Raw genomic sequence first — 27,239 nt, 5'->3', positions numbered from 1 at the left:
AGCAATTCAAAAATCCTTTATATATTTATTGAATAATACTTCAACAAAATATGAATGTAAGTTCATAAACTCAGTGAAGCACAAGCTCAGGTTTGTCACTAAAATGTCTGTCAAAAAGAACTGTGAAAAGAAATGCAACAATGCTATATTCAGTGTTGACAGCTAGATTTTTTGTGGACATGTTCCATAAATATTGATGTTAAAGATTTTTTTTTTTTGTGAAGAAATGTTTAGAATTAAGTTCATGAATCCAGATGGATCTCTAATACAATCCCCAAAGAGGGCACTTTAAGTTGATGATTACTTCTATGTGGAGAAATCTTTATTTATAATTGAATCACTTGTTTATTTTTCAACAAGTTTTTAGTTATCTTTTTCTCCCAAATAGTTCAAGAAAGACCACTACAAATGAGCAATATTTTGCACTGTTATACAATTTAATAAATCAGAAACTGATGACATAGTGCTGTATTTTACTTCATCTTTTTTTTTTCCAACCAAAAATGCTTTGCTCTGATTAGGGGGTACTTGAATAAATAAAAAAAATTCACAGGGGGTACATTGCTGAAAAAAGGTTGAGAACCACTGACCTAGTATTTACAATAATATAAACCAAGTCATTGTATTTCATTTAGGATTATTTCATAACTTCATTTAAATAAAAATATATTTTTTGTCTTTTTTAGATACAGTATATAATATATATATATATGTATAATGTATATTTGTATAATGTGTGTGTTCTGAAATAGTGACAGAGAATAGAACAAGGATGGACAATTCAACCCTTAACTCAACAATGAGTAGATGAGTGTTATGTGTGTGTATATGTGTAAATAAATGAACACTGAAATTTAAGTATTTCTTTATATATATATATATATATATATATATATATATATATATATATATATATATATATATATAATAAAATATATATATATATATACAGTCAATAAATAATGTGAACATGTATCATAACATGGAAATCTAAGAGAACGTGTTGTGAATGAGGATGCTTGTGGACCTGGAAATTATTATTATTATTTTTTTTACACATTTTTGTTAAAAAAAAAAACAGTTTTTCCAACGTATTCAATTTTAGACGCTTTCTCTTCTTAGTTATTACCGTATTTCTCCGGCTGTAGAAAATACCCGCTCTCAGGGCACAGAGGAGGCGTCAGTGCGACACAGTTCGCGTATCGATCACGTGACCAAATACAGCTCATGATCGGTCACGTGACTTTCTAAAAGCGGTACGCGCACCGACACAGGGTTTCGCTCTATGAGCTCGACGCATGCGCCGATGCATCGGTGTTGCCGGACCCATCACTAGTGATTACAAACAATATATTGATTATGTAAAATATTCAAAAAAGTAAAAGCACAGGCATTTATAACGCGGTGATTACATACAATACATTGATTATATAAAATATTTTTAAAAGTAAAAGCACAGGTATATAACGCACTGATTACGAACAATATATTGATTGTGTAAAACATTTAAAAAGTAAAAGTAAGGCATGTTAACACGGTGATTACAAACAATAAATTGATTACGCAATATATTTTAAAAGGTAAAAGTAAGGCATATATAACGCAGTGATTAAAAAGTAAAAGCACAGGTACATAACGCGGTGTTTACAAATGTATGTCTCAAACAAACAAAACCCTGTTGTTTCACTTTGCCCCTACTAGCTAAGGCTCATTTCTACGCCCGTAGTTCCCAGAATGCTTTACGTTACATAGAGAAAACTACGTCACGAGGAACGTAACCATGGCTTTTACGGGACTCCGTAGAAACTAAAGGGTTTTTACACACTTAAAAATATTGTCTTAAAAAAAAATCTGATTAATCTCTGTTGCTATCCAGGTTGTATATACATATATCCATAAAGCTGTAAATATTTACCAATAAAAAGTGCGAAACAACGTTTCAGCACAGTACGCAAAAAAAAAAAAAAAAAAGTTTCACGTGACACTTGGTTTTGACGTAGTTGCACAGCAACCACGCAGGCGTAGTCTTGGAGGCGAACTGCAACAGTTCCCCACGCACCCTCCCGAGGATTAACAGTGCGACTTAAATGTGGTGAACGAGGACCGATGTGTGGCAGAGAGAAAGCGAAGTGGTGTTTTCTTCACGAAAACAACGTCCTCCGAACAAGCTAATCTACGCGGAGAACGTCCGTGCTCAGAGGTAACGTGCTAATGCTAATGCTAATGCTACTTAGCTTCTTAAGTTACTGCAAAACTGCTAACATTCGCCACATTTAGAAGCCGAGTTAACACAAATATCTATGCATTAAAGCATCCTACACACAACTCATATTTTTGTTTCGTAGGTTTCTCCGTAGTATGCTACCCCCGCATGCATAGACATCTTAGAAGTAGACGCAGCATTGGCTGCTGTGACGCGAGAAATTGGGCCGCCATCTTGAAGTGGTGACGAGGAGCCTAAACTGACAGGTGACAGGTAGAAAACAAAGATGGTGTTCAGCGTTTTCCTGCTCAAATGAGCGGACTGTTGAAAATAGGAATCGGGGGATTACTTTACAGAAGTAAGATTTAACATTAACGTACTATTGGTTGCATTTTGTGATTATGATGCATTCTCATTTTAGGCAAAGTATAAGACAATACTTTCTTAACAATGTATTTGTAACCAGGAATAAGTCTTCAAGTAACAATATTCAAATACTAACATTGTTGGGTAAAACAGAATTTGATTTTATTCTGAATCCAGTGAAACAGATTGGTGGTTTTAGCTGATATAAAGACTTTCAGGTGTTTATATATGTTTATGTTGAAGTATTTGGCAGACGCTTTTATCCAAAGTGACATACATAAAAAATACATATAAAACAATCCCTGTAAACATTAAAATTTAAGGGAAGAATGTAATACAAAATATCAATACAAAGTGTCAAGACAGAATAAACTCTGCTGCTGCAGCAACAAAGATACAGTCTATAAGATATATAGATATCTAATGTATTCATACATTGTTCATGTAGGATATACGCATGTTTATATAACCCAATCATATTGTTTCTTCAACTTAAAAATAGCTGACTGTTTTTTCCCCCCTTCTCTGGGATTATATTCCCAGTTTTGATCTCGGACGTCTGGTCACTTATAGCATATAAGGATATTTTATTACTGTTAAGCAAACTATGAATAATGAAACACGCCAAAACATGTGTCCTTTATCATAGCTACACATATGACAAAAAAAACCGCGTCAAAATCAGTGGTATTCAGTGAGGTAAGATGAATTTAATGCGCTGACAGTGCATTGCTCCTGCCAAATGTATTGCACTGAGTGGAGCGGATCACCACTCCAAGATGGCGGCCCCGCGTCTCGTCAGCGCCAGTAGGCGGTAGCGCTCCATGCTGCGTCTACTTATAAGATGTCTATGGCCGCATGCACCTATATCTGTTATGTTATGATATTACGGACCGTAGATCATACTTGCCAACCCTCCCGGATTTTCCGGGAGACTCCTGAAATTCAGCGCCTCTCCCGAAAACCTCCCGGGACAAATTTTCTCCCGAAAATCTCCCGAAATTCAGGCGGAGTTGGAGGCCACGCCCCCTCCAGCTCCACGCGGACCTGAGTGACGTGTTGACAGCCTGTTCACCACATTGCCGTAAACAGCAATGTTGTGACACTTTTAAACAGGACAATACTGCCATCTACTGTACATGCATATGTGACCCACCCATAATGTGTCACATTTTTGTGTTGATTTATTTATTTTATTTTGTGGTTTGAATTCGTTTTTGGAGCTGTCATTACACATTTATCAGTATTCACATTGGTCAGTAGGGGGCAGTAGGGCGTTTCTTCCCAATTGAATGCTATCACCTGCAGACCGGAAGTGTCTTGTCATTCTGATGAGCGCGACCAGTCTGTGAACAATTGAAACGTCCTGTGTGCTTTTTCCTCCTGTATAACAGGTTAGTTTTGGTGAATCAACTCACTGAATAATATCCATGTGATCTTTATAAGTTTAAGTACACATTCTGATGGTGGAGCCTAACTCTAAAGTGTTTGTGAGTTGTAGTTTGTATTTGTGAATGAATCCAATGCACAGCTGCAGTAATCAATTCAAAATGGCGACGTGAGTGCGCAATGTTTATATAGGAACTTCTGATCCTAATTCAGACTCCCAAATTAGAGCTCCCGTTTTCTTATTGATTTTATAATGTATATTTGTATAATGTGTGTGTTCTGAAATAGTGACAGAGAATAGAACAAGGATGGACAATTCAACCCTTAACTCAACAATGAGTAGATGAGTGTTATGTGTGTGTAAATAAATGAACACTGAAATTCAAGTATTTCTTTATATATATATATATATATATATACAGGTAAAAGCCAGTAAATTAGAATATTTTGAAAAACTTGATTTATTTCAGTAATTGCATTCAAAAGGTGTAACTTGTACATTATATTTATTCATTGCACACAGACTGATGCATTCAAATGTTTATTTCATTTAATTTTGATGATTTGAAGTGGCAACAAATGAAAATCCAAAATTCCGTGTGTCACAAAATTAGAATATTACTTAAGGCTAATACAAAAAAGGGATTTTTAGAAATGTTGGCCAACTGAAAAGTATGAAAATGAAAAATATGAGCATGTACAATACTCAATACTTGGTTGGAGCTCCTTTTGCCTCAATTACTGCGTTAATGCGGCGCGGCATGGAGTCGATGAGTTTCTGGCACTGCTCAGGTGTTATGAGAGCCCAGGTTGCTCTGATAGTGGCCTTCAACTCTTCTGCGTTTTTGGGTCTGGCATTCTGCATCTTCCTTTTCACAATACCCCACAGATTTTCTATGGGGCTAAGGTCAGGGGAGTTGGCGGGCCAATTTAGAACAGAAATACCATGGTCCGTAAACCAGGCACGGGTAGATTTTGCGCTGTGTGCAGGCGCCAAGTCCTGTTGGAACTTGAAATCTCCATCTCCATAGAGCAGGTCAGCAGCAGGAAGCATGAAGTGCTCTAAAACTTGCTGGTAGACGGCTGCGTTGACCCTGGATCTCAGGAAACAGAGTGGACCGACACCAGCAGATGACATGGCACCCCAAACCATCACTGATGGTGGAAACTTTACACTAGACTTCAGGCAACGTGGATCCTGTGCCTCTCCTGTCTTCCTCCAGACTCTGGGACCTCGATTTCCAAAGGAAATGCAAAATTTGCTTTCGTCAGAAAACATGACTTTGGACCACTCAGCAGCAGTCCAGCTGGTGTCGGTCCACTCTGTTTCCTGAGATCCAGGGTCAACGCAGCCGTCTACCAGCAAGTTTTAGAGCACTTCATGCTTCCTGCTGCTGACCTGCTCTATGGAGATGGAGATTTCAAGTTCCAACAGGACTTGGCGCCTGCACACAGCGCAAAATCTACCCGTGCCTGGTTTACAGACCATGGTATTTCTGTTCTAAATTGGCCCGCCAACTCCCCTGATCTTAGCCCCATAGAAAATCTGTGGGGTATTGTGAAAAGGAAGATGCAGAATGCCAGACCCAAAAACGCAGAAGAGTTGAAGGCCACTATCAGAGCAACCTGGGCTCTCATAACACCTGAGCAGTGCCAGAAACTCTTCGACTCCATGCCACGCCGCATTAACGCAGTAATTGAGGCAAAAGGAGCTCCAACCAAGTATTGAGTATTGTACATGCTCATATTTTTCATTTTCATACTTTTCAGTTGGCCAACATTTCTAAAAATCCCTTTTTTGTATTAGCCTTAAGTAATATTCTAATTTTGTGACACACGGAATTTTGGATTTTCATTTGTTGCCACTTCAAATCATCAAAATTAAATGAAATAAACATTTGAATGCATCAGTCTGTGTGCAATGAATAAATATAATGTACAAGTTACACCTTTTGAATGCAATTACTGAAATAAATCAAGTTTTTCAAAATATTCTAATTTACTGGCTTTTTCCTGTGTGTATATATATATATATATATGTAATAAAAAAAATATATATATATATATATATATATATATATATATATATATATATATATAGCTAGAATTCACTGAAAGTCAAGTATTTCTTATATACATATATCTTAACCATGCCCCCAACCACGCCCCACCCCCGCCCCCCACCTCCCGAAATCGGAGGTCTCAAGGTTGGCAAGTATGCCGTAGATGGTAAAATCCCTAAATTCCTTGCAATACCTCGTTAAGAAATGTTGTTCTTAAACTGTTGGACAATTTGCTCTGGCATTTGTTGACAAAGTGGTGACCCTCGCCCCATCCTTGTTTGTGAATGACTGAGCATTTCATTAGGGCTGCTTTTATACCCAATCATGGCACCCACCTGTTCCCAATTAGCCTGTTCACCTGTGGGATGTTCCAAAATAAGTGTTTGATGAGCATTCCTCAACTTTCTCAGTCTTTTTTGCCACTCGTGCCAGCTTTTTTGAAACATGTTGCAGGCATCAAATTCCAAATGAGCTGAAATTTGCAAAAAATAACAATGTTTCTCAGTTCGAACGTTAAATATCTTGTCTTTGCCGTCTATTCAATTGAATATAAGTTGAAACTGATTTGCAAATCATTGTATTTTGTTTGTATTTACCATTTACACAACGTGACAACTTATAAAATCACTTTTTTTTATCGTATCTCATGTCACTTTTGAATAATACCGCATTATTAATCATCTTGACATGATATTCACTTTGTTCTTTCCAGAGGATGTCCGGGGAATCAAACGACGCTCGCAAGAAGTTTATTCTCACCACTACGGGAAACTTCTATGAGCTAAACGCAGCGTCTGCACTGAACGACAGCCCCGAGCTCAACAACTTCCTGGACGATGGCAACGAATTTGTCTTGTCAGCCAGCAGACATGAAAACAAGCTGCAGCTGTCAAACAAGGTAGGAGGGAATACGATTATTGTTTATATCGCAGCAGTGTTCCTCAGGAGCAGACATATCCACCACACTTCTAAAACCATACTTGCCAACCTTGAGACCTCCGATTTCAGGAGGTGGGGGATGGGGGGTGGAGGGGGCGTGGTCGAGGGGCGTGGTTAATATATATATATAAGAAATACTTGACTTTCAGTGAATTCTAGCTATATATATATATATATATATATATATATATATATATATATATAAATAAAATAAATACTTGAATTTCAGTGTTCATTTATTTACACATATACACACACATAACACTCATCTACTCATTGTTGAGTTAAGGGTTGAATTGTCCATCCTTGTTCTATTCTCTGTCACTATTTCAGAACACACACATTATACAAATATACATTATAAAATCAATAAGAAAACGGGAGCTCTAATTTGGGAGTCTGAATTAGGATCAGACGTTCCTATATAAACATTGCGCACTCACGTCGCCTTTTTGTATTGATTACTGCAGCTGTGCACTGGATTCATTCACAAATACAAACTACAACTCACAAACACTTTAGAGTTAGGCTCCACCATCAGAATGTGTACTTAAACTTATAAAGATCACATGGATATTATTCAGTGAGTTGATTCACCAAAACTAACCTGTTATACAGGAGGAAAAAGCACACAGGACGTTTCAATTGTTCACAGACTGGTCGCGCTCATCAGAATGACAAGACACTTCCGGTCTGCAGGTGATAGCATTCAATTGGGAAGAAACGCCCTACTGCCCCCTACTGACCAATGTGAATACTGATAAATGTGTAATGACAGCTCCAAAAACGAATTCAAACCACAAAATAAAATAAATAAATCAACACAAAAATGTGACACATTATGGGTGGGTCACATATGCATGTACAGTAGATGGCAATATTGTCCTGTTTAAAAGTGTCACAACATTGCTGTTTACGGCAATGTTGTGAACAGGCTGTCAACACGTCACTCAGGTCCGCATGGAGCTGGAGGGGGCGTGGCCTCCAGCTCCGCCTGAATTTCGAGAGATTTTCGGGAGAAAATTTGTCCCGGGAGGTTTTCGGGAGAGGCGCTGAATTTCGGGAGTCTCCCGGAAAATCCGGGAGGGTTGGCAAGTATGCTAAAACTTTAAGGGGAACTGCACTTTGTAGGAATTTTGCCTTCTGAAGTGAGACCAGGACACACATAGTTTTGTTTGTCTAAGACAGGGGTGTCCAAAGTGTGGCCCCGGAGCCATTTGAGGCCCACAGCGAATTTTTTAGCGCACGTTCTAAAAATACTAACATAGAGAAAAAAAAGCAAACAGGTGAAATGTAAGGAAAAAAGTTGCATTGTTTACTTTTTTTTCTTCTTTAAAACATTCATTGCTCAAAAAATAACAATGTTGTTACTCATTTTTGATCTTTCTAAGGCTCCATTTAGTTTACATCAAATATTAGACTTTGATTTTTTTTGTCATGACTTGATCTTGGGTGTTTGCTTTTCCGGGATGCAACGGAAAGTTGGCACGGGCGAGACGGGAATGAAGGTACATGATTTATTAGTGATGGGTCCGGCAACACCGATGCATCGGCGCATGCGTCGAGCTCATAGAGCGAAACCCTGTGTCGGTGCGCGTACCGCTTTTAGAAAGTCACGTGACCGATCATGAGCTGTTTTGGTCACGTGACCGATACACGAACTGTGTCGCACTGACGCCTCCTCTGTGCCCTGTGAGCGGCTCTTTTCTACAGCCGGAGAAATAATAACTAAGAAGAGAAATCGTCTAAAATGTAATACGTCGGAAAAACTTTTTTTTTAATTTTTATAAAAATGTGTAAAAAAATAAAATTAAAAAAATTCCCAGTCCACAATCATCCACAACACGTTCTCTTAGATGTCCATGTTATGATACATGTTCACATTATTTATTGACTGTATCTAAAAAAGATAAAAATATATTTTTATTTAAATGAAGATATGAAATAATCCTAAATGAAATACAATGACTTGGTTTATATTATTGTATATACTAGGGCAGGGGTCACCAACGCGGTGCCCGTGGTCACCAGGTAGCCCGTTAGGACCAGATCAGTCGCTCGCTGGCCTGTTCTAAAAATAGCTCAAAGAGCAGCACTTACCAGTGAGCTGCCTCTATTTTTTAAATTGTATTTATTTACTAGCAAGCTGGTCTCGCTTTGCTCCACATTTTTAATTCTAAAAGAGACAAAACTCAAATAGAATTTGAAAATCCAAGAAAATATTTTAAAGACTTGGTCTTCACTTGGAATAAGCGGTAGAAAATGGATGGATGGATGGGTCTTCACTTGTTTAAATAAATTCATTTATTTTTTTACTTTGCTTCTTATTACTTTTAGAAATACAATTTTAGAGAAAAAATACAACCTTAAAAATGATTTTAGGATTTTTAAACAAATATACCTTTTTACCTTTTACATTTCTTCCTCTTCTTTCCTGACAATTTAAATCAATGTTCAAGTAAATTTATTTATTTTTTATTGTAAAGAATAATAAATATTTTAGTTTCTGTTTTTTCGACGAAGAATATTTGTGAAATATTTCTTCAAACTTACTATGATTAAAATTCAAAAAAATTATTCTGGCAAATCTAGAAAATCTGTAGAATCAAATTTAAATCTTATTTCAAAGTATTTTGAAATTCTTTTAAAATTTTGGTTCTGGAAAATCTAGAAGAAATACTGATTTGTCTTTGTTAGAAATATAGCTTGGTCCAATTTGCAAGTGCAGATTGGATTTTAACCAATTTAAAACATGTCGTCAAAATTCTAAAATGTATCTTAATCAGGAAAAATTACTAATGATGTTCCATAAATTCTTTTTTTAATTTTTTCAAAAAGATTCAAATTAGCTAGTTTTTCCTCTTCTTTTTGTCGGTTAAATTTTGAATTTTAAAGAGTCCAAATTGAAGATAAACTATGTTTCAAAATTTTTTTTTTTTTTTTTTCGTGTTTTCTCCTCTTTTAAACCGTTCTATTAAGTGTTTTTTTCATCATTTATTCTCTACAAAAAACCTTCCGTAAAAGGAAAAAAAAAATGTACGACGGAATGACAGACAGAAATACCCATTTTTTTATATATATAAATGTATTTATTTAGCTATTCTTGTTTAAATCACACTTACGTGTAACTTACAAATGACAATATATTTATTTATTTAAGTGTGTATCAAACTGGTAGCCCTTCGCATTAATCAGTACCCAAGAAGTAGTTTTTGGTTTCAAAAAGGTTGGTGACCCCTGTACTAGGGCATCAAATCAGTGTCAGTTGAGTCAGTCCATAGGTTGCCTGTAGGGATTTTTAATGTCCAGCAGATGTCAGTATTTAGTGACACAGTATCGACACAGTATCAATACAGTTTTGCAATGTGTCGAAACGCTTCATGACGCCTCATCAACCCATCTCTATGATTTATTTATTATATAAAAAAAAACGAAAAGCGCGCACAGTGGCGGAGAATAAACTATGAAACCAAAAGACTATAGCAAAAAAGTACAAACGAAAAACACGCACAATGGCGGAGAACAAACTATGAAGCCAAAAAGACTATAAACATGGAACAAAAACTTTCTTGGCTTGGACAAAAATAGTTGCATGAAGAATGGGACATGGAAAGAAGTGTCAGGCATGGACAGAGCATAAATGTGGTGTTGTCGTCAGGACGAACAACAGAAAATGAAAAGCTTAAATAACACAGACATGATTAACGAAAACAGGTGCGTGACTCAAAACGTGCAACAGGTGCGTGACGTGACAGGTGAAAACTAATGGTTGCTATGGTGACAAACAAGAGTGCACAATGAGTCCAAATGTGGAACAGGTGAAACTAATGGGTAATCATGCAAACAAGACAAGGGAGTGAAAAGCCAGAAACTAAACAAAACATGACTTAAAACAAAACATGATTACACAGACATGACATTTTTGGAGCAAACTATTGCATATTTCGTGTGTTTTTCATATAAAAAAATGTTTTTTATTTTTGACAAAAAGGGCATAAAACAACAACTAAAATATTAAAAATTTATAATTGACATATAGAAGTTGAGACCTGTTTTAACACTTTTATGACTGATCCCTTTTGGATCCCGGAGAATTTTAAAGGGATTATTTTTGTATATATTTGCTCATTGAGTTCTGTGGGCATTATATAAAAAAAACGTCTCTAAACTACTCTCATTTAAATCCATTAGGGTTGTTATTCATTTTTGATCTTTGTAAGTTTACATCAAATATTAGATTTAGATTTTTTGGGGCAAACTATTGCATATTTTGTGTGTTTTCCATATAAAAAAACGTTGGTTTTTTTCTATTGTTTTTTTTTTTTTTTTTGACAAAAAGGGCATAAAACAAAAACTAAAATATTAAAAACTTATAATTGAAGTTGAGACCTGTTTTTAACACTTTTATGACTGATCCCCTTTTAAAGGGATTATTTTTGTATTTTTTTTTAAAAGTTTCATGCATGGCTCAAAAAATAATAATGAATTAAAATCAATGTTATGAATTATTGACCTATCTTAGGCTCCAATTACTTCACATTAAATATTTCACTTAGATTTTTTTGGGGCAAACTATTGCATATTTTGTGTGTTTTCCATATACTTTTTTTTTTTTTTTTTTTGACAAAAAAAACATAAAACAAAAACTAAAATAATACAAACTTATAATCGACGGATATATCTGAAGTTGAGACCTGTTTTTAACACTTTTTTGAGTGATCCCTTTTGGATCCCGGAGAATTTCAAAGGGATTATTTTTGTATTATTTTTTTAAGTTTCATGCATGGCTCAAAAAATAATAATTAATTAAAATCAATGTTATGAATTATTGACCTATCTTAGGCTCCAATTACTTCACATTAAATATTTCACTTAGATTTTTTGGGGCAAACTATTGCATATTTTGTGTGTTTTCCATATACTTTTTTTTTTTTTGACAAAAAGAGCATAAAACAAAAACTAAAATAATACAAACTTATAATCGACGGATAGATCTGAAGTTGAGACCTGTTTTTAACACTTTGATGAGTTTAAAATCTTAGAAAGATTTTTTTTTTTTTTTAAGTTTCATTGCTCAAAAAATAATAATGAATTGAAATCAATGTTGTTATGAATTATTGACCTATCTTATCAAATATTTCACTTTGAAAATATTTTTGACAAAAAGGGCATAAAAAACCAACTAAAATATTAAAAACTTATAATTGACAGACAGAAGTTGAGACCTGTTTTAACACTTTCATGAGTGATCCCTTTTGGATCCCGGAGAATTTTAAAGGGATTTTTTTTTTTTTTAAAGTTTCATGGCTCAAAAAATAATAATGATTGTAATGAATTATTGACCTATCTTAGGCTCCAATTACTTCACATTAAATATTTCATTTAGATTTTTTGGGGCAAACTATTGCATATTTTGTGTGTTTTCCATATAAAATAACTAAAATAATAGAAACTTATTATCTGAAGTTGAGACCTGTTTTTAACACTTTTATGAGTTTAAATTCTTAGGATTATTTATAATTTTTTTAAAGTTTCGTTGCTCAAGAAATAGTAATGAATTGAAATCAATGTTGTTATGAATTATTGACCTATCTTATCAATATTTGTTTTGACAAAAAGGGCATAAAACAAAAACTAAAATGATAAGAACTTATAATTGATGGATGGAAGTTGAAACCTGTTTAAACACTTTTATGAGTGGGGCCCTTTTGGATCCTGGAGAATTTTAGAGGGATTATTTTTATTTTATTTTTTTAAGTTTCATTGCTCAAAAAATAACAATGAAATAAAATCAATGTGTTTATGAATTATTGATCTTTCAAAAGCTCCATTTACTTTACATCAAATTTTACACTTACATTTTTTGGGGCAAACTATTGCATATTTCGTGTGTTTTCCATATAAAAAAATATTGTTATTTTTTTCCACAAATTTGCATATAACAAAAATTAAAATATTGAAAACTTATAATTGACAAATAAAAGCTGAGACTTTATTTTTTAACACTTTTATGAGTGGGGCCCTTTTGTATCCCGGATAATTTTTAAGGGATTATAAAACTTTTTTTTTTTAAAGTTTCATGGCTCAAAAAATAATAATGTTGTTATGAATTATTGACCTATTTTAGGATCCAATTACTTCACATTAAATATTTCACTTTGATTTTTTGGGGCAAACTATTGCATATTTTTTTTGTTTTCCATATAAAAAACTTTTTTTTTGGACAAAAAGGGCAAAAACATAAACTAAAAAAATAATAAGTATTTATAGTTGATGGATGGAAGTTGTGAGACCTGTTTTCCCGGAGAATTTTAGAGGGATTATTTTATTTTATTTTTTAAAGTTTCATTGCTCAAAAAATAACAATGAAATAAAATCAATGTGGTTAAGAATTATTGATCTTTTTAAGGCTCCATTTACTTTACATCAAATTTTACACTTACATTTTTTGGGGCAAACTATTGCATATTTTGTGTGTTTTCCATATAAAAAAATATTGTTGTTTTTTTTTCACAAATTTGCATAAAACAAAAACTAAAATATTGAAAACTTATAATTGACAAATAATATAAAAAATATATATACACATTTTTTTTCACAAATTTGCATAAAACAAAAGCTAAAATATTGAAAACTTATAATTGACAAATAATATAAAAAATATATATATACATTTTTTTTTCACAAATTTGCATAAAACAAAAACTAAAATATTGAAAACTTATAATTGACAAATAATATAAAAAATATATATATACATTTTTTTTTCACAAATTTGCATAAAACAAAAGCTAAAATATTGAAAACTTATAATTGACAAATAATATAAAAAATATATATATACATTTTTTTTTCACAAATTTGCATAAAACAAAAACTAAAATATTGAAAACTTATAATTGACAAATAATATAAAAAATATATATATACATTTTTTTTTCTCACAAATTTGCATAAAACAAAAACTAAAATATTGAAAACTTATAATTGACAAATAAAAGTTGAGACCTTAATAACAATTTCTTTACACACATTTTAACACAGTGGTAAAAATGCCCCCGTGACAACTGTTTTGCAATGTGTTGCTGCCATTAAATTCTATGTTAATGGTTATTTGCAAAAATAAAATACTTTTCTCAGTGTGAACATTAAATATCTTGTCTTTGCAGTCTATTCAATTGAATTTAAGTTGAAAAGGATTTGCAAATCATTGTATTCTCTTTTTATTTACCATTTAAACAACGCGACAACTTGACTGATTTAGGGTTTTGTATGTTTTGTAAGAAATTATTCAATATATTATAATTTTTTTTGGTGCAAAATAACACTTTGTGAGGTTCAAACACTGATGAAATCTATTAAACAGACAAAGAAGCAATGAGGAGAAACCCGTAGACCTGTACCCTTGTACAGTGTCTTACCACGCTCTGGCGAAAGATTGTACGCCTCCTCTTTTATTTGGACTTTCCCTGGTTACATGGCAACAGCTGTTTTTAAGGGAGGGGGGGTCGTAAACAGCCGTCGCCCTTATCACAAAACAGTTCAAAGAAAAGGTGCCTGGAGGGGAGTGTTGCGTTTTGGACCAGTTGTTCCTCCCAGGGAATTCAAGTCACAAGTCGCTCCCAAGCTCTTTACGACACTTAAAGCTGAGTTGAAAAAAACCACCAGAGACAGAATAGGTATTTTGTTGTATATTTTCAAAGCTTTGCAAATATACTTTTTTTAGACCAGTCCAGCATAGAACATTCTATCGCACCGCCAAAAATGGTCTCCCTTCCCAACCCCAAAACCCTCTCTCTTGTCCCTTCTCTGTAGACAAAACAAATGCTAGTCAAAACACATTCCAAAGAACTCAAGGTTAACACACACAGTTTACTTGCAGAGAAACAGAAAGAGAATAAATGGAAAACACGAGCTGTTTTCAAATATGACTATGAAAGAAAATAAGTAACACTAAAATTCGGATATATGTAAATATCTGCCTCCGACAGGAGTCAGGCCCTGCTTCCTCTCCGCTTTGTAGATCTCGGGTCAAGACAAAATCTTCCTGTGGATTACAATACATCAAAGAAACCGACGCCTTCATGTCGCTTCCCATCGCACACAGTGGAGTTTTACAAGCCTTTTTGCTTGGTAGGATCAAACACAGCTTTTGTCCTCTCGCAGGGCGAGCTGAACTCAATGTAACACAAAGTTTTGTGATAGCTTAGATACAATTATTCTGACACACGTCACCAGCTGGTATTTGATCCCTGGTTCAACTTTTTACCAGCCACCAGAGACAATGAAAAATATCTGGGGAAATTTGCCATGACATTCTTATCAGTGGCGGAGCAGGAAGGGGCTAGGAGTACGTATTTTGCACCCTGACATTTGACATGTTTTTGCCTCACATTGGGATTGTGGATGAGGGCAAAAAATCAAAAATGCAGTTCCCCTTGAAGAACTTATTGACTTACCTCCTCTTTCCTCATAAGATCGAAGCCCTGGAAGGCAGCAGGGAGAAAGTGTTGGTGTTCTTCAAGCTCTACCCCACAGTGATCACAGAGGAGAACCTCCATCACAGCGTCCTGGTGTCGTCCATGCTGGAGTCCCCCATCAACACTCTGTACCAGGCCGTCAGGCAGGTCTTTGCGCCCGTGCTGCTCAAGGACGAGCGCTGGCGCTCGGCCTTTGACCCCAAGCTGGCGGGTCTGCTGAGCGAGTTGGAGCTGGGTCTGGGCTCCGTGGTTCGCCAGTCAGGAGCCCAGCCTTCTGCCTCCAGGAAAGGACACTCGGAAGAGGATGTTTTGGGTATGCACTTTGGTAGCCACATTTTCTGCTTACCGTTTATAAGCCACACCCACTAGATTTTAGTAGGAAAATATATTATCAATATGAATATGGAAAATATAAGTCGCAGATATATACATTGTGAAATGAGTTATTTACACATTAATATTCTGTAAATGTTTATTTGTACCTTAATTGTTTCCAAACGGTGTCTGCGACAAGGCAGTAAAACGGCTGATCAAACAAAATGGAAGCGGCGGAAGCTAGCTCTCCAATCAGCTAAACACTCTCAATAACTCCACGGTTTTGTTTTGGTCAATTTACTTTACTTAGGAATTTGTGCAACTGAGACAATACGAAAATAGTAAGTTAGTAATACTAACACAGACACTCGTAAACGTGTTAGCATATTAGCTAAGGCTACCATTACGATAGAAGGTACAAATATGCATGAAAACACTCCCACAGACATCACACATGGGACGCTTTAGTAAAAAGTTGTATTGTAAAACTTACAAGTGTGCTTGGAATGATGTATGGAGAATTCATACGAGTAGAGACGCTATGGACGGCTATAAGACGGCATTGCTTTTTCCGGTTCAAAGCTCAGTCCAACCACAAGGGTAATGCAGCACTGAAGCAGCTACAGTGAGCGAACTCATCCAAAAGATGGCGCCATAACAGAAACAATGACTTTTCAGTGACTGTGTTTTTTTAACTATTTGCATTATGGTTGTCAACAAAGACAAGTCTAAATCGGCCGCACCGGTTTAGAAACCGCAGGGTTTAAAGCGCAAGAAAAAATAGCCAATTGTCCGGAATTTACGGTAGTTTCCCTGATCATTACCTTTGAAATTTGTCCCCTCAAACATATTTATTGACATTTAATGTGTCTTTCAATTTAAAAAAATTGACGTTTTGGTAAATTTACTTTACTTAGGAATTTGTGCAACTGAGACAATACGAAAATAGCACAGTTGTAAGTTAGTAATACTAACACAGACACTCGTAAACGTGTTAGCATATTAGCTAAGGCTACCATTACGATAGCAGGTACAAATATGCATGAAAACACTCCCACAGACATCACACATGGGACGCTTTAGTAAGTAAGAATTGTTTTAGTTGTATTGTAAAACTTACAAGTGTGCTTGGAATGATGTATGGAGAATTCATACGAGTAGAGACGCTATGGACGGCTATAAGACGGCATTGCTTTTTCCGGTTCAAAGCTCAGTCCAACCACAATTGTAATGCAGCACTGAAGCAGCTACAGTGAGCGAACTCATCCAAAAGATGGCGCCATAACAGAAACAATGACGTTTCAGTGACTGTGTTTTTTTTTAACTATTTGCATTATGGTTGTCAACGAAGACAAATCTAAATCGGCCGCACCGGTTTAGAAACCGCAGGGTTTAAAGCGCAAGAAAAAATAGCCAATTGTCCGGAATTTACGGTAGTTTCCCTGATCATTACCTTTGAAATGTGTCCCCTCAAACATATTTATTGACATTTAATGTGTCTCTCAATTTAAAAAAAATTGACGTTTTGGTAAATTTACTTTACTTAGGAATTTGTGCAACTGAGTCAATACGAAAACAACACAGTTGTAAGTTAGTAGTACTAACACAGACACTCGTAAACGTGTTAGCATATTAGCTAAGGCTACCATTACGATAGCAGGTACAAATATGCATGAAAACACTCCCACAGACATCACACATGGGACGCTTTAGTAAGTAAGAATTGTTTTAGTTGTATTGTAAAACTTACAAGTGTGCTTGGAATGATGTATGGAGAATTCATACGAGTAGAGACGCTATGGGCGGCTATAAGACGGCATTGCTTTTTCCGGTTCAAAAGCTCAGTCCAACCACAAGGGTAATGCAGCACTGAAGCACCTACAGTGAGCGAACTCATCCAAAAGATGGCGCCATAACAGAAACAATGACTTTTCAGTGACTGTGTTTTTTTAACTATTTGCATTATGGTTGTCAACGAAGACAAATCAAAATTGCCCGCACCGGTTTAGAGACCGCAGGGTTTAAAGCGCAAGAAAAAATAGCCAATTGTCCGGAATTTACGGTAGTTTCCCTGATCATTACCTTTGAAATGTGTCCCCTCAAACATATTTATTGACATTTAATGTGTCTCTCAATTTAAAAAAATTGACGTTTTGGTAAATTTACTTTACTTAGGAATTTGTGCAACTGAGACAATACGAAAATAACGCAGTTGTAAGTTAGTAATACTAACACAGACACTCGTAAACGTGTTAGCATATTAGCTAAGGCTACCATTACGATAGCAGGTACAAATATGCATGAAAACACTCCCACAGACATCACACATGGGACGCTTTAGTAAGTAAGAATTGTTTTAGTTGTATTGTAAAACTTACAAGTGTGCTTGGAATGATGTATGGAGAATTCATACGAGTAGAGACGCTTTGGACGGCTATAAGACGGCATTGCTTTTTCCGGTTCAAAAGCTCAGTCCAACCACAAGGGTAATGCAGCACTGAAGCACCTACAGTGAGCGAACTCATCCAAAAGATGGCGCCATAACAGAAACAATGACTTTTCAGTGACTGTGTTTTTTTAACTATTTGCATTATGGTTGTCAACAAAGACAAGTCTAAATCGGCCGCACCGGTTTAGAAACCGCAGGGTTTAAAGCGCAAGAAAAAATAGCCAATTGTCCGGAATTTACGGTAGTTTCCCTGATCATTACCTTTGAAATGTGTCCCCTCAAACATATTTATTGACATTTAATGTGTCTCTCAATTTAAAAAAAATTGACGTTTTGGTAAATTTACTTTACTTAGGAATTTGTGCAACTGAGACAATACGAAAATAACGCAGTTGTAAGTTAGTAATACTAACACAGACACTCGTAAACGTGTTAGCATATTAGCTAAGGCTACCATTACGATAGCAGGTACAAATATGCATGAAAACACTCCCACAGACATCACACATGGGACGCTTTAGTAAGTAAGAATTGTTTTAGTTGTATTGTAAAACTTACAAGTGGGCTTGGAATGACGTATGGAGAATTCATACGAGTAGAGACGCTATGGACGGCTATAAGACGGCATTGCTTTTTCCGGTTCAAAGCTCAGTCCAACCACAAGGGTAATGCAGCACTGAAGCAGCTACAGTGAGCGAACTCATCCAAAAGATGGCGCCATAACAGAAACAATGACTTTTCAGTGACTGGGTTTTTTTTAACTATTTGCATTATGGTTGTCAACGAAGACAAATCTAAATCGGCCGCACCGGTTTAGAAACCGCAGGGTTTAAAGCGCAAGAAAAAATAGCCAATTGTCCGGAATTTACGGTAGTTTCCCTGATCATTACCTTTGAAATGTGTCCCCTCAAACATATTTATTGACATTTAATGTGTCTCTCAATTTAAAAAAATTGACGTTTTGGTCAATTTACTTTACTTAGGAATTTGTGCAACTGAGACAATACGAAAATAGCGCAGTTGTAAGTTAGTAATGCTAACACAGACACTCGTAAACGTGTTAGCATATTAGCTAAGGCTACCATTACGATAGCAGGTACAAATATGCATGAAAACACTCCCACAGACATCACACATGGGACGCTTTAGTAAGTAAGAATTGTTTTAAGTGTATTGTAAAACTTACAGGTGTGCTTGGAATGATGTATGGAGAATTCATACGAGTAGAGACGCTATGGACGGCTATAAGACGGCATAGCTTTTTCCGGTTCAAAGCTCAGTCCAACCACAATTGTAATGCAGCACTGAAGCACCTACAGTGAGCGAACTCATCCAAAAGATGGCGCCATAACAGAAACAATGACTTTTCAGTGACTGTGTTTTTTTTTAACTATTTGCATTATGGTTGTCAATGAAGACAAGTCTAAATCGGCCGCACCGGTTTAGAAACCGCAGGGTTTAAAGCGCAAGAAAAAATAGCCAATTGTCCGGAATTTACGGCAGTTTCCCTGATCATTACCTTTGAAATGTGTCCCCTCAAACATATTTATTGACATTTAATGTGTCTCTCAATTTAAAAAAATTGACGTTTTGGTAAATTTACTTTACTTAGGAATTTGTGCAACTGAGACAATACGAAAATAACGCAGTTGTAAGTTAGTAATACTAACACAGACACTCGTAAACGTGCTAGCATATTAGCTAAGGCTACCATTACGATAGCAGGTACAAATATGCATGAAAACACTCCCACAGACATCACACATGGGACGCTTTAGTAAGTAAGAATTGTTTTAGTTGTATTGTAAAACTTACAAGTGTGCTTGGAATGATGTATGGAGAATTCATACGAGTAGAGACGCTATGGACGGCTATAAGACGGCATTGCTTTTTCCGGTTCAAAGCTCAGTCCAACCACAATTGTAATGCAGCACTGAAGCAGCTACAGTGAGCGAACTCATCCAAAAGATGGCGCCATAACAGAAACAATGACTTTTCAGTGACTGTGTTTTTTTAACTATTTGCATTATGGTTGTCAACGAAGGCAAATCTAAATCGGCCGCACCGGTTTAGAAACCGCAGGGTTTAAAGCGCAAGAAAAAATAGCCAATTGTCCGGAATTTACGGTAGTTTCCCCGATCATTACCTTTGAAATGTGTCCCCTCAAACATATTTATTGACATTTAATGTGTCTCTCAATTTAAAAAAATTGACGTTTTGGTAAATTTACTTTACTTAGGAATTTGTGCAACTGAGACAATACGAAAATAGCACAGTTGTAAGTTAGTAATACTAACACAGACACTCGTATACGTGTTAGCATATTAGCTAAGGCTACCATTACGATAGCAGGTACAAATATGCATGAAAACACTCCCACAGACATCACACATGGGACGCTTTAGTAAGTAAGAATTGTTTTAGTTGTATTGTAAAACTTACAAGTGTGCTTGGAATGATGTATGGAGAATTCATACGAGTAGAGACGCTATGGACGGCTATAAGACGGCATTGCTTTGTCCGGTTCAAAGCTCAGTCCAACCACAAGGGTAATGCAGCACTGAAGCAGCTACAGTGAGCGAACTCATCCAAAAGATGGCGCCATAACAGAAACAATGACTTTTCAGTGACTGTGTTTTTGTAACTATTTGCATTATGGTTGTCAACGAAGACAAGTCTAAATCGGCCGCACCGGTTTAGAAACCGCAGGGTTTAAAGCGCAAGAAAAAATAGCCAATTGTCCGGAATTTACGGTAGTTTCCCTGATCATTACCTTTGAAATGTGTCCCCTCAAACATATTTATTGACATTTAATGTGTCTCTCAATTTAAAAAAATTGACGTTTTGGTAAATTTACTTTACTTAGGAATTTGTGCAACTGAGACAATACGAAAATAACGCAGTTGTAAGTTAGTAATACTAACACAGACACTCGTAAACGTGTTAGCATATTAGCCAAGGCTACCATTACGATAGCAGGTACAAATATGCATGAAAACACTCCCACAGACATCACACATGGGACGCTTTAGTAAGTAAGAATTGTTTTAGTTGTATTGTAAAACTTACAAGTGTGCTTGGAATGATGTATGGAGAATTCATACGAGTAGAGACGCTATGGACGGCTATAAGACGGCATTGCTTTTTCCGGTTCAAAGTTCAGTCCAACCACAAGGGTAATGCAGCACTGAAGCACCTACAGTGAGCGAACTCACCCAAAAGATGGCGCCATAACAGAAACAATGACTTTTCAGTGACTGTGTTTTTTAAACTATTTGCATAATGGTTGTCAACGAAGACAAGTCTAAATCGGCCGCACCGGTTTAGAAACCGCAGAGTTTAAAGCGCAAGAAAAAATAAGCCAATCGTCCGGAATGTACGGCAGTTTCCCTGATCATTACCTTTGAAATTTGTCCACTCAAACATATTTATTGACATTTAATGTGTCTCTCAATTTTAAAAAATTGACGTTTTGGTAAATTTACTTTACTTAGGAATTTGTGCAACTGAGACAATACGAAAATAGCACAGTTGTAAGTTAGTAATACTAACACAGACACTCGTAAACGTGTTAGCATATTAGCTAAGGCTACCATTACGATAGCAGGTACAAATATGCATGAAAACACTCCCACAGACATCACACATGGGACGCTTTAGTAAGTAAGAATTGTTTTAGTTGTATTGTAAAACTTACAAGTGTGCTTGGAATGATGTATGGAGAATTCATACGAGTAGAGACGCTATGGACGGCTATAAGACGGCATTGCTTTTTCCGGTTCAAAGCTCAGTCCAACCACAATTGTAATGCAGCACTGAAGTAGCTACAGTGAGCGAACTCATCCAAAAGATGGCGCCATAACAGAAACAATGACTTTTCAGTGACTGTGTTTTTTTTTAACTATTTGCATTATGGTTGTCAACGAAGACAAATCTAAATCGGCCGCACCGGTTTAGAAACCGCAGGGTTTAAAGCGCAAGAAAAAATAGCCAATTGTCCGGAATTTACGGTAGTTTCCCCGATCATTACCTTTGAAATGTGTCCCCTCAAACATATTTATTGACATTTAATGTGTCTCTCAATTTAAAAAAATTGACGTTTTGGTAAATTTACTTTACTTAGGAATTTGTGCAACTGAGACAATACGAAAACAACACAGTTGTAAGTTAGTAGTACTAACACAGACACTCGTAAACGTGTTAGCATATTAGCTAAGGCTACCATTACGATAGCAGGTACAAATATGCATGAAAACACTCCTACAGACATCACACATGGGACGCTTTAGTAAGTAAGAATTGTTTTAGTTGTATTGTAAAACTTACAAGTGTGCTTGGAATGATGTATGGAGAATTCATACGAGTAGAGACGCTATGGACGGCTATAAGACGGCATTGCTTTTTACGGTTCAAAGCTCAGTCCAACCACAATTGTAATGCAGCACTGAAGCAGCTACAGTGAGCGAACTCATCCAAAAGATGGCGCCATAACAGAAACAATGACTTTTCAGTGACTGTGTTTTTTTTTAACTATTTGCATTATGGTTGTCAACGAAGACAAATCTATATCGGCCGCACCGGTTTAGAAACCGCAGGGTTTAAAGCGCAAGAAAAAATAGCCAATTGTCCGGAATTTACGGTAGTTTCCCCGATCATTACCTTTGAAATGTGTCCCCTCAAACATATTTATTGACATTTAATGTGTCTCTCAATTTAAAAAAATTGACGTTTTGGTAAATTTACTTTACTTAGGAATTTGTGCAACTGAGACAATACGAAAATAACGCAGTTGTAAGTTAGTAATACTAACACAGACACTCGTAAACGTGTTAGCATATTAGCTAAGGCTACCATTACGATAGCAGGTACAAATATACATGAAAACACTCCCACAGACATCACACATGGGACGCTTTAGTAAGTAAGAATTGTTTTAGTTGTATTGTAAAACTTACAAGTGTGCTTGGAATGATGTATGGAGAATTCATACGAGTAGAGACGCTATGGACGGCTATAAGACGGCATTGCTTTTTCCGGTTCAAAAGCTCAGTCCAACCACAAGGGTAGTAATGCAGCACTGAAGCACCTACAGTGAGCGAACTCATCCAAAAGATGGCGCCATAACAGAAACAATGACTTTTCAGTGACTGTGTTTTTTTAACTATTTGCATTATGGTTGTCAACGAAGACAAGTCTAAATCGGCCGCACCGGTTTAGAAACCGCAGGGTTTAAAGCGCAAGAAAAAATAGCCAATTGTCCGGAATTTACGGTAGTTTCCCCGATCATTACCTTTGAAATGTGTCCCCTCAAACACATTTATTGACATTTAATGTGTCTCTCAATTTAAAAAAATTGACGTTTTGGTAAATTTACTTTACTTAGGAATTTGTGCAACTGAGACAATACGAAAATAACGCAGTTGTAAGTTAGTAATACTAACACAGACACTCGTAAACGTGTTAGCATATTAGCTAAGGCTACCATTACGATAGAAGGTACAAATATGCATGAAAACACTCCCACAGACATCACATATGGGACGCTTTAGTAAAAAGTTGTATTGTAAAACTTACAAGTGTGCTTGGAATGATCTATGGAGAATTCATACGAGTAGAGACGCTATGGACGGCTATAAGACGGCATTGCTTTTTCCGGTTCAAAGCTCAGTCCAACCACAATTGTAATGCAGCACTGAAGCACCTACAGTGAGCGAACTCATCCAAAAGATGGCGCCATAACAGAAACAATGACTTTTCAGTGACTGTGTTTTTTTAACTATTTGCATTATGGTTGTCAACAAAGACAAGTCTAAATCGGCCGCACCGGTTTAGAAACCGCAGGGTTTAAAGCGCAAGAAAAAATAGCCAATTGTCCGGAATTTACGGTAGTTTCCCTGATCATTACCTTTGAAATGTGTCCCCTCAAACATATTTATTGACATTTAATGTGTCTCTCAATTTAAAAAAATTGACGTTTTCGTAAATTTACTTTACTTAGGAATTTGTGCAACTGAGACAATACGAAAATAGCACAGTTGTAAGTTAGGGTTTAAAGCGCAAGAAAAAATAGCCCTGATCTTTACCTTTGAAATGTGTCCCCTCAAACATATTTATTGACATTTACTGTGTCTCTCAAATTAAAAAAATGGATAAATGAAATTTCTAATGAAATTCCCAGAACTTTAAATACTTGGACATAGTTTTCAAAAGAAAAAAGAAAATGCACACATTTTAAAAGCGCAATTTCAATATTGATGATATGCATTTATTAGAAAAAATGGGGGTGTCATTTTGTTAGTTTTCACCTTTAGAACCAGTACAATATATAATTTTTTTAAAAATGAGCAAAATTAGCTCAAAAAGCTAACAACACTGTGCTAACAATATCATGCTTACAGTGTGCATTAGTGAAATACCAGCATTCTCTTTTCCCCTTTTATCTGTTTTTGTTTCCGGGTTTTTTTTTTTTACATTTTAGACTTTTTTGCGTGTGTTTTTAGTTTCAAATGACATTTAATAAAAAGTTAGTAAAAATGACCAGACTTATTGGTGCAATACATCTTTGGGTCGCACTTTGCGAGTGTTTTACGGGATTACTCGAACAAAATAATCGATAAATTCCTCGATTAGTGAAATAATGGATGGCGGTCCAACTTACATCCAAGTGCATGTATGGGAATTGGGGAAACAGTGCTGATATCATGGTTGGTATTTGGTACATCACAAGCCAGGGTGAGATCAAGATACTTTACGTTTGGGTGATTATCAACTCTGCACTATTCCCACATTGTTGTCTGATCATTCTTAGGATATTTCGGTGCTTTAAGCAAACTGTGTCTCACCTCTTCACGCAGGTATTCTCACCCCCAGTGACGAGTTCCTATACTGGGCGGACATCTGCGAGTCTGCCAAGAAGGTCGATTTGAAAGAAAGGGCTTCATATTTCACGGAGCAGTTTAATCTGATAGAGAAGGTATGCACACTAAACACAAACCGGTGGTTTTACTGTCAAGCTGCCAATTTGTCGCCATCTGGTGGCCAACGAAAATAAATCAAGTCAGCGGCCATTCATTCTGCACCAATGTGAGGATGTGCACATCTAAACAACCTTCCCTAGTCATGGTTCAGGAAAAAACATTCGATCCGCACAAAAATTCAATAAACATTGTCACACATAACACAACCAGCTTTGTGGGTATTATAAAAAAATGTCCAATCAGCATAAAAAAATCTAAACCACTTTTATTTAAATCCATTACAAGGGATGATGTGGAAAAATGCAAAACTCTCTCCACACTTATCCATGTTTGGTGCAGTTTAGCTGCTTGATATTTCTGATTGGTTACAAAACTTTAAGCTCGCAGTGATTTAATATCGCTGCACGGTTGCAGTCTAGGTCAGTATTTATCAGGGGTGTCCCGATCCGATATTGATATCAAGTATTGGTCTGGTATCAGCAAAAAAAAACAAGAATTGGATAATATCAACATGCCTCAAAATCTCTGCTATATTTCACGGAGCAGTTTAATCTGATAGAGAAGGTGTGCACAGAAAACACAAACGTGTCGCTTTCAAGAAAACCGGTGGTTTTACTGTCAGCTGCTAATTTGTCGCCATCTAGTGGCCAATGAAAATAAGTCAAATCAGCAGGCCATTAATTCTACACCAATGTGAGGATGTGCACAGCAAGACCCAATCCAAACAACCTTCCCTAGTCATGGTGCAGGAAAAAAAACAACCACAAAAATTCAACAAACATTGTCACACATAACACAGCCAGCTTTGTGGGTATTATAAAAAATGTCCAATCAGCATAAAAAATCAAAACTACTTTCATTTAAATCCATTACAAGGGATGATGGGGAAAAATGCAAAACTCTCTCCACACTTATCCATGTTTGGTGCATTTTAGCTGCTTGATATTTCTGATTGATTACAAAACTTTAAGCCAACAGTGATTTAATATCGCTGCACGGTTGCAGTCTAGGTCAGTATTTATCAGGGGTGTCCCGTCTGATATCAGCAAAAAAACCAAGAATTGGATAATATCAACATGCCTCAAAATCTGTGCTATATTTCACGGAGCAGTTTAATCTGATAGAGAAGGTGTGCACACAAAACACAAAATGTGTCGCTTTCAAGAAAACCGGTTGTTTTACTGTCAGCTGCTAATTTGTCGCCATCTAGTGGCCAATGAAAATAAGTCAAATCAGCGGCCATTAATTCTACACCAATGTGAGGATGTGCACAGCAGACCCAATCCAAACAACCTTCCCTAGTCATGGTGCAGGAAAAAAAAACCCACAAAAATTCAACAACATTGTCACACATAACACAACCAGCTTTGTGGGTATTATAAAACATGTCCAATCAGCATAAAAAAATCTAAACCACTTTAATTTAAATCCATTACAAGGGATGATGGGGAAAAATGCAAAACTCTCTCCACACTTATCCATGTTTGGTGCATTTTAGCTGCTTGATATTTCTGATTGATTACAAAACTTTAAGCCAACAGTGATTTAATATCGCTGCACGGTTGCAGTCTAGGTCAGTATTTATCAGGGGTGTCCCGTCTGATATCAGCAAAAAAAACAAGAATTGGATGATATCAACATGCCTCAAAGTCTCTGATATATTTCACGCAGCAGTTTAATCTGATAGAGAAGGTGTGCACACAAAACACAAACGTGTCGCTTTCAAGAAAACCGGTGGTTTTACTGTCAGCTGCTAATTTGTCGCCATCTAGTGGCCAATGAAAATAAGTCAAATCAGCAGGCCATTAATTCTACACCAATGTGAGGATGTGCACAGCAGACCCAATCCAAACAACCTTCCCTAGTCATGGTGCAGGAAAAAAAAACCACAAAAATTCAACAACATTGTCACACATAACACAACCAGCTTTGTGGGTATTATAAAAAATGTCCAATCAGCATAAAAAAATCAAAACTACTTTCATTTAAATCCATTACAAGGGATGATGGGGAAAAATGCAAAACTCTCTCCACACTTATCCATGTTTGGTGCATTTT

General features: G+C 36.1%; 1 protein-coding gene across 1 annotated transcript in view; it reads left to right on the top strand.

The window, feature by feature from the left end:
• Nucleotides 1–2,037: 2,037 nt before the first annotated feature.
• The window catches only part of dync2h1 (dynein cytoplasmic 2 heavy chain 1), a 437,107-nt gene continuing 411,905 nt past the window's right edge, over nucleotides 2,038–27,239 (top strand). Inside the window, exons 1-4 of the mRNA XM_061925863.1 lie at nucleotides 2,038–2,200; nucleotides 6,734–6,919; nucleotides 15,438–15,753; nucleotides 25,059–25,177. Of these exons, the coding sequence (XP_061781847.1) occupies nucleotides 6,737–6,919; nucleotides 15,438–15,753; nucleotides 25,059–25,177 (618 nt within the window). The 5' untranslated portion in view covers nucleotides 2,038–2,200; nucleotides 6,734–6,736. The remainder of the gene's footprint in view (nucleotides 2,201–6,733; nucleotides 6,920–15,437; nucleotides 15,754–25,058; nucleotides 25,178–27,239) is intronic.

This window comes from Nerophis lumbriciformis, linkage group LG30 (genome assembly GCF_033978685.3).
Source record: "Nerophis lumbriciformis linkage group LG30, RoL_Nlum_v2.1, whole genome shotgun sequence".
In the NCBI taxonomy this organism is placed as follows: domain Eukaryota; kingdom Metazoa; phylum Chordata; class Actinopteri; order Syngnathiformes; family Syngnathidae; genus Nerophis; species Nerophis lumbriciformis.
Note: the sequence above shows the minus strand (reverse complement) of the source record. Positions and strands in the feature narration are given on the sequence as shown.